Genomic DNA, 13697 nt, shown 5'->3' on the forward strand with positions numbered 1-13697 from the left:
TCACTAACAATGGTAGGTTGCAGTGCAAGATGGGATAGAAGAAAAACAAATATAAAATCCAACCTTAGTCTGAGCATACTTTATAAAGTATCCTTTATTTTTCTTTCATTAAATATTTGTACGCATACATGCTTTTTTTAAAAAAAGTTTGCAGTATATGATAACTAGTTTTCAAAAACAGAAAGGAAGGATTGCAAGAGAGCAGCAATGAGCCATGTGTTGGGACTCACTTGGGTAAGATTACAGGTGGTTTATATGCTTCTAAACTAATCAACTGTGTCCAAAGAGGATGATTATTTGACTCTTCAAGGCTTTAGCTATATGAGGTTGTTACATCAATGGGCTTCAAACTTGCATCTGGCCTGTATTTTCTGCAGTGAAAATCTCTGACCATCTATGCAGGTGCAAAGTAACTTTGCCACACTGCTACCTAACATGTAGGGACAAAAATCCAACTGAATCTGTCTTGACCTTCCTGCTCATCCTCTTTCAATGCAAAGGTTATCTTTGTATTCACTTATACTTTTACTTACACAACCCTGAAAAATATATTAGTAAATATATATTAATAAAATGACTTTGCATTACTCTTAACTGCAGATCTGAATAAACATTTGGATCAAAGCAGTTTGTAGATAAAGGGATGTTTCCATAATTGGGGCTCAAGAAAATGCATGGTCACTACCAATGCTGACAAATTGACACTGAGAACACAACAAATAACCTGAACACTCAAACAGTTTGCAAGCAGGTAAAACTTGCATCTTCTTTACTTAGCTTTTAAAACTGCTGTGGGTTTTCAAGGTTATTTTTTAACATTTTACTATGTCTTCATGATTTTTGTTTTCTAAATTTTTGTAAACTGCTTTGTGGGTTCTAGAAAGGCAGTATAGAAATGCAATTAGTCAATCAAATTAATCTTTTTCAAAAAAAAGTATGATAGCCCATTACTGTCAGAAGAGATTGCATACATTTATCATTGTTCATAGTGAAAAGCAAAAAAATTATCCCTGACCCAAGCAGCTTACTAGTTACATTTTGACAGTGGGAGAGAAGGAATAGGAAAGGCAAGAATAACATAAATGTATGTGGGCAAATGCAATTAGTGTATCAGGTAAATGTGAAGCTAACAAAGACACACAAAAACCCTGAAGCTACAGTAAACCCCTATCGGAAAGGATCAATAGCTTTTCAAAAAACAAAGATTAAAAGAAAAAACGTAAGCATAATTAAATAATCAAGTTTGTAAAGTTCACAAAGACCCTAGTATGCTTTATCATTTTGTAGTATATTGTATATATAACATGGGGAGACACGTGTGTGTGTGTGTGTGTGTGTATGTGTGTGTTCCTCCAACTGCACAAATGTCATAAAGCCAAACAAGAAAAATGAGAACAGTTTGAAGGAATGAGAACGATTTGAATAACAAAAATCAGTCTAAAGAAAATGGTCACCAAAAAGAAAACAATCTGAAAGACCACTGTGGAATATGAGTGATAACACCAGGCCGTTCAAGATACTATAAGAAACCCCCTGACCCTTATCAGCATGGCTTTCAGAAACAGTTCAAGCTAGCTAACTTGGCCGCTAATCCTATTTGACAGTATCAGATTTGGTTCCTATTAGCGGAATTCATTACAAGGCTATCAGTCATGGTGAGTAAGCTGGCTGTATTCTGAATCTTTGGTTCACTCTGCAGAAGCTCAGAATGTCAGACAGGTCTTTCCTTTAATGGTACATTTCTCCTATTTTCAAGGTACTCGATATACATTTGCCTTAAGGACTATATCCAAAAATAAGAAGTTGCTCTCTAAGAAATATTGAGAGGAACCAACCATAACTACAAAAAATCAAATTGAGAACAAGTTCCCCCCACTTTTTTTTTTAACACTAAGCGCTGTATATATGTTTCCCCACTGCATCCTTCCACAAACTCCCAGCCAATTTGAAGAATAGCCAGGGAAACGAAGTTGAGAGGTATCTGAAGAAACCATTTCCAAGATACTCAAGGTTGGCTGATGGCTCTAGAATTGTGCAGAGGAGAGTTCATGCACAACTGTTGTGTTGCGTGGAGGGCTCCGTGGAACTTTCAGCTGTGTTGACTTTTCCCACTGGCTACAGAGTTCCCTGGCAAGAGCAGTGAAAGGAGGGAGTGTCACTCTAGGAGAGCCAACGGAATTGGTTTTTCGAAGCAATGGCTTCTGAGATACCATCGAGAGAACTGGGAGAGGAGAGAGGGCGGAGGAACTGTCAATCAAACATCGCGATGGATTTTACTCAACTCCACAGTAGCTGACAGTCACACAACGGTGGAGTTAGAACATGTTGTGTGGGGTGTACCCCCTAAAAACTTAACCATTGAGTGGAGTTTTCACACTGTGTTGACTAATATGTTGTCTGAACTCAGCCAACATGACAGTTTAGGAACACAATATCAGCCAAAGCTTATCTTCTGAAAAGCTCCTTTAAGTTCAGAGATATGACTATTCTGCACATTCACAGTAGCTTCCAGATGCGTTATAACAGCTCAACCTGCACTGAATGACAAGTTCCTCAGTCTAAGGAGTCATGCCAGAGACAGCCATTATAAAAAGGCAGTTATTATTATTATTATTATTTATTTATATAGCACCATCAATGTACATGGTGCTGTACAGAGTACAGAGTTGGGCAGCTTTCAATAAGGCCTCCCCGGCACCAACACTGATACCTTTTCGTCGCCAGGTTAAAACATTTTACTTTTCCTAGGAATTTAGGAATATGTGATGACCTTTACTGATCCTAGATTTGTTTTTAAAATTGTTTATAGTTGTTTAAAATGTATGTTTCTGTGTATGTTGTTTGTTTTTGTAGTTTTAAATTTTGTATATTGATTTAAAGTGTTTTAATCTTATGTAAACTGTCCAGAGCGCTTCAGCTATGGGGGAGTAAACAAATGGAATAAATAAATAAATAAATAAATAAATACTTATAACAGAGGCACTGCAGGCTATTCTCTCTACCTGCAAGCCGCCCCAGTAGTGTAGGGAGTTAGGTGTTTAAGCCCTGCTGGAAGAACCCCAGGCACCTTACAAAGGAAAGGTTCCAGAATTTGATGCTAAGCATCCTTTGCATCCTAGGGAAAATTCATTTTCATTGTTAGAAATTATTCTTGCCTGAAACTGCATTATTATTGGTATCTTAATTGCAGTATACATCAATTGATACCTTAATTACAGTATACATCAACCAAACCATTCGAAGCATGTGAATAACCAATGGCATCTTCAAGTCGCAAAATGATTTCTTTGAAATTAATATTATTTTGGGGTGGCTTGAAGTTCTGGTTTTATTCTTGTGAGAGGTCTCATCTTAGAAACCACAGTATGTGCTTCCAGCAAAGTTTGCTAGAAGCTATCAGGGCACAGAGATCAAGTTAACCCATTTCTTGCAGGTAGAAACAATTGTCTTGTTTATTCATAACAACTCACTTTATGGATGTCTGTTACAGAATGCCAAAACTGAAGTTCTGTGGTGAGCAGTTAATGCCAACTTCAACAAAATCATTGTATAACTTTCCCCGTGCTCAGAAACTATTCTGAAAACAGTCTTCCCGGTTTTCATTTTTGTGTTCAGGAAAGTTATTTTAACCTAAAGTTAAATGTCTTTCTTTGGTTCATGATACTGATTCATATTTAATTACAACAGCACAGCCCGAAACTATTAATGGCTAATGGAGCTCCTCCAGGATCCTCCACTGACCAGAGACAGAGTTCTTATAGTTTGTGTTTTTATACCCCTTCCCTGTTCCTTTCAGTCATAGGGCTGGATGTCTCCCATACTGAATCCTAGTTCAGAACTGTAGTCACTCCAACTTCCTCCCTTGGGTTGCTTCAAGTCAGCATACTTCAAACTTCGCCAAAACCAGGGCTCTATCTCCAGTCTTCTGTGCCATCAATAAAACTCAGCTAACTAAAGAGCTCAGATCAAGATAGCAACCTCTGTTTGTCCTTTGAGTGCATTCCTGTAACTATTTCAGGCAAATAGGCAAAAAGAATTTGTTGGCAAATCTGTGTTTCGACCTTTGTATCAGACAACTAATTCATATCCAAATGTCCATGCTGAGCAGCCTAAAAGAGTTTCCATACAGGATGTGCAGAGGATCAAAACAGAAACATGAAAATCACGTTGAGTACATATAAATTCTTAAATGATAGAACCTCAAATACCTGAGTACAACCACAGTAAATAATAAACCTCTTGGGTATTGGATTCAGTTCTCTACTGCATACAAATCTCCTCATTTGGTACTGGGTTGGTAAAGGGGAGGTGAAAGGACCAAATAACTTACACATTGTGCAAAAAAAAGGTACAAAGTATTTCAAGAAACTGACTTAGCCATATACTTGCCAATGCTGATCCAAGCAAAAGGGCTCAGTTGGACAGTAATAAAATTGTATATGGATGAAGTATTTTATTCCAAAATAAATGTTGATTTATATTTTGCTTTATTTACAAAAATATGTTTCTAGAACTATTTATAAAGACTCTTTAACATATCGAAACTAACCTCAATACCCTCTCTGCTTGCTTGCCCCTTAGGATAAATAATCCCGATAGGCTCATTTCAGCCCCAATGTGTCACTCTGCCAAGCTTTGAATTATAGAAGAGATAGATCAAGTCTCTGCTGAGCTTTATAAAGAAGATATAGATGTATCAGGCTTTCACAGTGTATCTTTAAAGTATCCTGCACACACTAACATGCCTGTGGACAATTTTCTTTTTTAAAGTCATCTCTCTATTTTTGCTATTACTAAGAAATAACCATGGTTATGTGTTCCATACATCAGAGCTGCATGGTAGATTTTTCACAAAATCTTTTCACAAAGCTGAAAGATATAGGTACATCATTTTTATAAGAGCTTGGAATCAAAAGAGGTTTGGTAAGGAATTCTAAGAGTGGTGGCTCCAGACAGGACAGTGACTTTTGAAGAGCATCCTCTCTTGTAACTCCCAACCCTCGTGTTCCAACAACAGCTTTATAAAGAAGAATCAAGGAAGGCACTAGGCAACACTCCCATACACAGGGTACCATTTAATTAGGGTGGCGCAGTTGCCATTACTCCCTGTTCTTTCAGACACCATGTAATTATTCATCTGTGGCCAGTTCTCGAATTCTATACGCCATATGACTACTGTTATAACAATTTTAATGAGTCTGTATATTAGCTATATGAGCTGACAGGCACAAAATTCTTTGTTTAATCTTTTCTTTAAATGTGAGTGGCTGTCCTTTGTGAATGACTTTCCTAGAGTTATTATGAAGTATAAAAAAGCATGCTGCTCCTTTGCAATTTTTTCTTGAATATTATATATTGAACGTGGATCAATATTGAAAGGCAGGATAAAATCCATATAAACGTATTTTAAAAAAATATCTATCCAAGACTAAATCTTTGGGCCTATCTACAACTCCTGCAGAAATCCCTTTGCACTTACTGAAATACATGCTTGATGTATTTCCAGATCACGCAGCCTTAGATACCAGGAAGCAATTTCTATTTGATACCAATAGATAATGTACTCCAAATTCCCTACCTTCCACTTTCAGTTCATGCTTCTCTGCCTTTTCACTCACAACAGCACTTATAAAAATTGAAGCTTTTGGCAAAACTTGAACATTCAGCACGTCTATCTTAATTCATAACTTTTCCCAAGCACAGCTTTAGTTAGTGCTCTCCCATCACTCACTAATATTATCTGTTAGCCTTAGACATGCCCAATTAGCAAAAAAGCAAAAAAGTAGTAGTAGTAGTCCTGGTACAATGTTAGTATACTTCAAATTTAAAAAGCAGTCACTTTACAATATATACACATAATTATTATTTTGTCAGGTCATTCATCATCTTGTTAATATTCACTGGCCAACCTCTTTCAAACAAACCATAGTTAATATTAACAATGTTAAGAACATAGCAGCTGTGTTAGATCAGACCAAGGTCCATCTAGTCTAGCACTCTGTTCACACAGTGGCCCACCTGCTTCCCACGGGCAGGATATGAGTGCAACAACATACCCATGTTCCCCAGCAATTGGTGTACATAGTCATACTGGCTCTGATACTGGTTTGCCTGTGGTTAAGGAAACATGGAAGCAAAAGGTGGCTACTGGAGGAGAGCTTTCTCCACTGTGGCACCCTGGTTGTGGAATGAGCTCCCTAGAGAGGTCCACCTGACGCCTACACTGTACTCTTTTCGTCGCCAGCTAAAGACCTTTTTATTCTCTCAGTATTTTAACACTTAATTTTAACTTAAATTTAAATTTTACTGTTCTAACTCTGTATTTTAATCTTATATCAATTTTGCTGTGTGGTTTTATCCTGGTTGTGCTTTTTATACTGTATTTTGTATTTGTGTTTTTAACCTGTTGGTTGTTTTATTATGGTTTTAATTTTTGTGAACCGCCCAGAGAGCTTCGGCCATTGGGCGGTATAAAAATGTAATAAATAAATAAATAAATAAATATAACCTTCCATACGCCTCCTCTCAGCCACAATGGAAAAGGAGAGAGTAGCATGTGAACCTGAGGCTTGCTGCAACTCATTCTTATCACACTAAATTGTGTGTTGTTCAAGCCAGGCCATTGAGCATCATGACAGGCGTTTTCAGTTAGATTCCTTTTTCCTGTCCTTGAATGTCCTTCAACATCTCACAGAGAACCCTTCAAGGCACAAACACCAATATGGCAAAAGAAACAGAAAAGCCTTCATTCTCAGGCCACCAAACTTTAAGGACATTTAATGCTAATAAAAGGTGCAAGTTTTACAAACATTTGGACCAATACTTTCTGTTCTTTAATAAAAATAAGGTAACAGAAGTAAAATACATGCTGTCTCAACACTATACTCAGGAATTTTTTTTTTTACTGTGCTCACAGTCATATAGAAACAAGTAATTTAGTATGCAGCATACAAATTAAAGTTTTTGGCCACTGACAACAGTGCCAGATACTGACAACTAAGATTCAAGTTTGTATTCTCTCTACAGATATAAAATATTACTAGTAAAAATGAGGTAAGTTTTTCATATTGGCTTGTAGGCTAAAACTCTGAGCTAAAAAAATTAAGGGGAAAAATGCTCAGTATTTCATTATCAATGTCACCACAGAACCACTTGCTTATCGCAATTGTTGTGTCAGTCAAATATTAAAGGCCTATGCAGTCAGTACTGTAAATGATTGGAGCATTATAACATTTTGAGCCAGGATATAAAATAAAATGTATAAACACATTCTGACATTTATAGTTTCAACAACTCTTCTGCAACAAATGCATAGTAGAGGAGTTGTCAGGGAAACCACATATATCAACTCAAACATTTAATGCTCTACAAGACGTCAAAGCATAGTTAAGAAAATACCCATTAATAAAACACTTGTTTTATCAAACAAAATGTACAATCATTGCAAACTTTCTCCCAATATAAATAGTAGCCTCTGACCAGTTATAATTGTATATTTTGATGTGTACTAGAAAATAAATTATTAAGATAATTGATACGCTGGCGCCCTCCTATGGCTGATACACATCATTTTATTTCGATAAATAAAAGCAATAAAATACTGTGTTAATGCAAAACACACTGGTTATGTTTATACTTGAAAATCTTCCAGAATAAGTTAACTGCAGTTAAACAAAATGAGAGGTGCAGTTCTGTCCTCTAAAAAGTGGAAACTGAAAACATGGGATCATACTTAAAATGTATTTCTGCTATTTTCAGAAGACACATGGTCTGTTAGAACCTATGTAAGCTATAAGCATAACTAATAAATACAAAGAACCAACATGAGCAGACAGCAATGTTGCAACCAGAATAAGAGCCATGGGAATGCTAGCTTTCCCCCATCTACTTTTAACAGCTATATATATTAATGAATGGAAAAGGGTTGTAGCTCAATTGATAAAGCACATGCTTTGCATGCAGAAAGTCCCAGGTTCAATTCCTGACATCTCCAAGGAGGACTGGAAAAACTCCTAAATGAAACCCTGGAGAGCAGCTGTGTCAACAATACCTGACTAGATGGACCAATGGTCTTCCTATGTAAGTCATCTTCGTATGTACCTAAACTACCATTACTCTGTTATTCATTTACCAACTCAGCCTAAGTGGGCTAAGACATCGAGCAACATATATTAGATGGTATATACAGACACACATTTCTCCTCAAAGGCATCTTGCTCATGGATTGTGATCTGATGTGTTCACTATGCTCATATACATCAGCGAGAGACAGATTAGAATACAGCAAAAGTGACTGTGAAGAATTTTGAATGTACCTTGGATAAGAGAAAACAGCAATATACAAAACAGATCTCCAGCACTGTGTTTGCATCAGCTGTAGACAACCTCCTTCATCACAGTTAAGAGATTGGCAGTAGAGTCACATGACTCACTCATTTCCAAAGTGAATTTCTCTCACATTTTTCATGTCAGTCTCAACTCTAATTAAGTGGCATATGAGCACTGAAATTAGCCATGGTTAATTCGAAGCAAGGATTTGAAGATGTGTAGCAAACCCTAATTAAGAAAGAACTGTGGTTCATTTTAATAGTGTTTGTTATTCATGCAGATGTGTTTAGTAGTCACTGGTTAAGAGATTACGTCCTCTTAAGGACTGGTAACTACTTAAAGAGAAAGCAGAGGGTAAGAATAAACTGACAGTGCTCACATTGGAGAAGTAACTAGTACCCCAACTGGATTGGTAAAATCAAGTCAAGAGCAACCTAGTTTGTGGTACGCACCAAATTATTCAGGATGGAGAAATCCAAAGCAGACAGGAGACTTGCAGAAGTATTTCTCCAAACATGCTGATTGGGCAACAAGGTGGTAAATTTATTAGATTCAACTACATGCAAGTAATGCATGTCCCGGCAAAAACCCTAAATATCACATATAAACTGAGAGTGTCTGAATAGGTTGTGACTATCTAGGAAAGATCTTGAGGTCATGGCGGCAATTCACTGAAATGAATGTAGCATTCAGCAGCAAAGAGGCAAAAGTTACAATCTGGGCCTCCGTCTATGTTAAGGACTTGTAAAATTGTTGTGCATTTTAAATGTTTAATGTTTTAATATTGTAATATATTTAATATATTTAACTTTTGTGTATTTCTTTTCATATGTTTTAAAATGCATATGTTTTAAATTTTGTAAGGCCGCCTTGAGGCCCAGTTTTGGGCAAAAGTCTGGATACAAATAACAACAACAACAACAACAATAAATACGGGGGAAACCAAACTGATCAGGGAGTTGGATACAGATTTTTCTCTCTCTCTTACAGTACTTGAACTCAGGTCACCTAATCAAATTGATTGGTAGCAGGTTCAGAACAGGAGATAGGAAGTATTGTTTCACACAACGTGTAGTTCACTTATGGAAATCATTGCACAGAATGTGGTGATGGGCATTAGTTGAGATCGTTTTAAGAATATGGGGCAAATTAATTCCTTTTTCTTTCATCAGCTATGATAGTGATTAATAAGCCGTGACAGCTAAATGAACCTTCCAGACGCAGTATGTCTCTGAATATCACACTCTGGTGATAAAATAATGGGAAAAGCTGCAGCCTTCATACTCTGCTTGTAGGCTTCGCAGAGATCTGGCTGGCCACTGTTAAAATGTGTATGCTGGACTAGAGAGACCCTTGGTCTTCTCATGTCTTTAATGCTTAGTTGCAGTTGTGGTTCAAGGAGAGAATTAACACTGCAATTAAGAGGAACACACGACGTTCTGTTAATCACTTAACCAGCATTACATTTGGGTATTCCTTCCTTAATTCAAAAGGACTCAAAAGAATGAAGAAAGAACAATAATTTAAGGATATGTCTTTCACCTCTGTTTGCAGGATGGCAGCTCTCTGCTCTTTAGCTGTGAGGGACTCCTTGAGCACATCAATATGTTGCTTACTATCAGAAAACTGGTTTGTGAGCGTTTCCAATTTTGTCTGTAAGGCCAGCAGCTCTGTGTCTTTGCGTGACAGTTCCTGTTTCACCTGACCAATCTAAAGAAGAAACCAAACAGAAAAATATAGGTTATAAAACTGTACTTTAAAGCATCACAGAAAATAGCCAAAATCATAATGGGAAGCATTCATAGCAATTTAGAATACAATTTAAATATTTCCAGCTATCTGAAGTCATCACACCAAGCTAGCTCAGGAAATCAGAAAAAAAGAAGGATAGCAAGCTTCAATGAATGCATGCTCTTGTGTAAGTACAGCCTTAAAATATTGTTGTAGAAAATAGAATGAAATGAAATAGTACTCTCATGTGAAGACAGCTGTAGCCATAACCAATATGCATATTGTTTTAATTTATCATTGCTGACAACCAAGGAATGAAGCAGAAAAAACCCCAAATACTAAGGTGTATAGAGTCATAGTCTTAAGTTTTTTTAAACACTAGAAAGTGAATGGCAGGAATGGAAAACACTGCTTTTAATAATTAGCAGTTGCTAAGAAATGCCAGTACCATGTATTCCTTGTCAGGAATTACTTCTACATCATAACTCTGTATGACAATTATGTTTTTATGCTGCCTCAAATTGTTAGACTAACAGGGAAAATATTTTAACATTAATGTGAACAAATAATGCATGTGCAAATAGGGGCAGGTTCAAGATACCACATACATAGTTTTTTAAACCAGTAACCATTTTGACCTCACTGCTGAGCTCTCTCAAAGCTTTAAGAAATGTATCGATCCTTAATTCCAATAGTAATACCAGGAATCCACAAATGGGTAATCATCCCGCAACATTTTGTTTTCTCTTTCTTCTTTACTGACAATAATTATATTAGATGGCATCTGTATTAGATTATGAGTTTACAGGAAAGGTTTATCTCATTTTAACTCTGTCACAAAGACTTAATATATAAGATTATACCAGCAATATTTTCCATTACTTGCAAATATTATAACTATACAACATTTGTGCACATCTTCAAATCACGGAGTTCTTTTTCAAATAAAACAACTATCCCATTAGAAAGTAACACAGCATTTCCAGTAAGATCACAGATCAGTTTTCACATAGAAAAACAATTTCTCTTTAGAGTCTCTGTCATAGAGATATTTGAATATTACCTTTTTATCCTAGAAAAGGAAGCCAAATACATTGGCTACAATAAGTCAAAGTCTTGTAAGTGTTTTAGATTAAATGTGGAGAACATACTTCAAGGCAGCATAGGGAATGAAGACAATATTAGGTCTACATTGCTGCTCCTAGTCTCACACACTGCTTATCAAATTACACAGCCTGACAAAAGATAGCATGCAGTCAAAGTCATAATGGCCAAATTGTACTGTTCATTTTCAAGAGCTAAGTATATGCATCTCAAACACATGAATCATATTTTTAGCGCTTTGAAAGAATGCAAGAACAAACTGTCATGTAACCTAATCCCCTTAACAAAGTAACTAAAATGGGGTGTTTGAAGTGGATTATAGACTGTGATGTTACATATACCAACCAGTTGTGAACAAGGGACAGTTGTGAACAAGGGACAGAGCAGTTAGTTTTATTGCCCTTTATAGTGCAGAGTGCAAGGTAAGCAAAGTAAGGTACCCAAGAAAGCTAGCAGAACCCAAATGAGCGGCATTGCACACAGAGAAGTCAATCTTACGGCAGAGACCTCAGTCTGGAGACCAGCCACTCTCTTTTTCAGCTCCTCCCCTTGAGACTCTTTGGCATTTAGCTCTTCCTTCAGTTGCTCTACCTGCCACGACATTGTTATTTCTTTACATTTATATTAAACGTTTCCCTATCAACCTTCCTCATTCAGCAGAGAGGCAAAGAGTATCCCCAAAAAATAGACACTAGCAGGTTCATCACTGGTCAATCCCTTCAACCTTGATACCAGATCTTTAAAATAACCACATCTTCCTAAGTTCACATGCAAGAAACAGCACACATATAATACAACACATAGACGGCATGTTATTATCTAGATAAGAACATACCACCAATCCTTTGTTAATTAGATACAGTGTGGTAACTAAATGGGGGGGCGGGGGCGGGAGAAATCACCAGTAAAGAGTCAAAAGGCAAACAGGTGGCTCAAAGAGGTTTTTATCTTCAGCTGATAATACCAGCTGCTACCATATAGATGTAGATAGCTCGCCCACAATTATCCATGCTCAAGTAACCATCTGTTTAGACTACGGCAACGTGTTGCATGTGGGGCTGACTTTAAAACTATAAGGAATCTACACTTGATCAAAATAGGGCCACAACTGAGACTGGGTGTTTCTATCATATTACCCCAATGTTTTACTAGCTGTACTGGCTTCCAGTCTATTCATTTACCTAATTTAAAGAGCTGGTTTTAACATTTAAAGCTTTAATATCTTGGGACAAATTTCCCTTAAGTATCACCTTCTTCTGCCCATAGCAGCCCAAACCTTAACTTCCTCTTCAGAGCCCTACTTCATGTGCCCACCACCACCAAGTAAAGGGAGGCAACTAGCAGAGGGCCTTCTTGGTGGTGGCACCCCAGCTATGGAATAGCCTCCTCAAAGAGGCTCACCAGGCACCTTCTTTATTATCTTTTCATCACCAAAGTCCTTCTTATTCAGCCAATGCTTTGCTTTTTAAAGCTTTTAAAGTCTGAGCTAATTCGCCTCATTTTTCCACTGCTAGAGAATAACTATTTTAGGTTACATTTTACATTTTTTATTGTATTTAATCATTGTATAGCATTTTATTCTTGGTTTTGAGCATACGTAGTTGGGCAGCCATATAGATACAAGAAGTAAATAAAATACATGAATCTGAAGGCTATGATGTGCACTTTAATTTAATTATTCTAATGGCCAAAGTCCACATGGCGAAATAGATCAATAATTAGACAGGTGTTTTTTCCATAAACAGAAAACTGTCTTCCACATTTTTTGAAATCAGGTAGCCTCTGAGGAAGAGATATAATACTCAAAATGTATTGGGCAATACATTATCTTCTGTGACTCTCTGAGGTCTCCTGCCCATTTGTGTCCTGAACTTCATAGTCACAATTATCCCCAAGAATGTTTGTGCATGAAACATCCCTTAAATGTTTGTTGAAGCATGAGGAACAATACTTGACTATTTCATTATGCTGAGGTAACTCCATTTTCACAATATAAGTGTGCGTATCTGAGGGCAGATTTGGAACACCAGTCTTGATTAAAGTAACATAAATTTGCAGCTCCCATTAAGCATTTTAACTACAGTCAACTTGCTGCTTCCATTAAGCATTTGGGAAGACTACAGTCTAGATAAAAAACAAATTTTCTTCAGTTATCTGTTGAAATGGACAGAGTAGACTGCAAGTCCCTCATCTATTCTGTGATTCAGTGGTTGAACTACTTTCTTAGAGGATTCTATACCATTGTCTAACAAACACTGTTTACTCATTACCTTGTTTTTCATGAATTTGGAATGGCTACGATACACCTCCATTTGTTTCATTTCCTCCTCACGTTCTTCTGTACTGAGTGCTCCATTCGACTTCAACATCTGAATCTCTTCTTCCAAATCTCGAAGTCCACGCTCCATAGAAGAGATCTTAGAGTCCTTCAAATATATGAAACATACAGTTCAGATTCTTTTTCATAAATTGCTAATGCAACAGAAGTTGATTGGGGTTCATTTCCAAGTATCGCTGTGTAACTGCTCCCAGAG

The 13697-nt window shown here is 36.9% G+C and overlaps 1 protein-coding gene across 3 annotated transcripts in view; it reads right to left on the reverse strand.

The window, feature by feature from the left end:
- ERC1 (ELKS/RAB6-interacting/CAST family member 1) overlaps positions 1-13697 on the reverse strand; it is a 203268-nt gene that overhangs the window by 143959 nt on the left and 45612 nt on the right. For all 3 annotated transcript variants that reach the window (XM_063134903.1, XM_063134906.1, XM_063134904.1), the window contains exons 5-7: positions 13434-13589; positions 11671-11754; positions 9871-10038 (exon numbers count right to left, since the gene is read on the reverse strand). In XM_063134903.1, the coding sequence (XP_062990973.1) occupies positions 9871-10038; positions 11671-11754; positions 13434-13589 (408 nt within the window). The remainder of the gene's footprint in view (positions 1-9870; positions 10039-11670; positions 11755-13433; positions 13590-13697) is intronic.

The sequence above is a fragment of the Elgaria multicarinata genome, chromosome 9 (assembly GCF_023053635.1).
Source record: "Elgaria multicarinata webbii isolate HBS135686 ecotype San Diego chromosome 9, rElgMul1.1.pri, whole genome shotgun sequence".
NCBI lineage: Eukaryota > Metazoa > Chordata > Lepidosauria > Squamata > Anguidae > Elgaria > Elgaria multicarinata.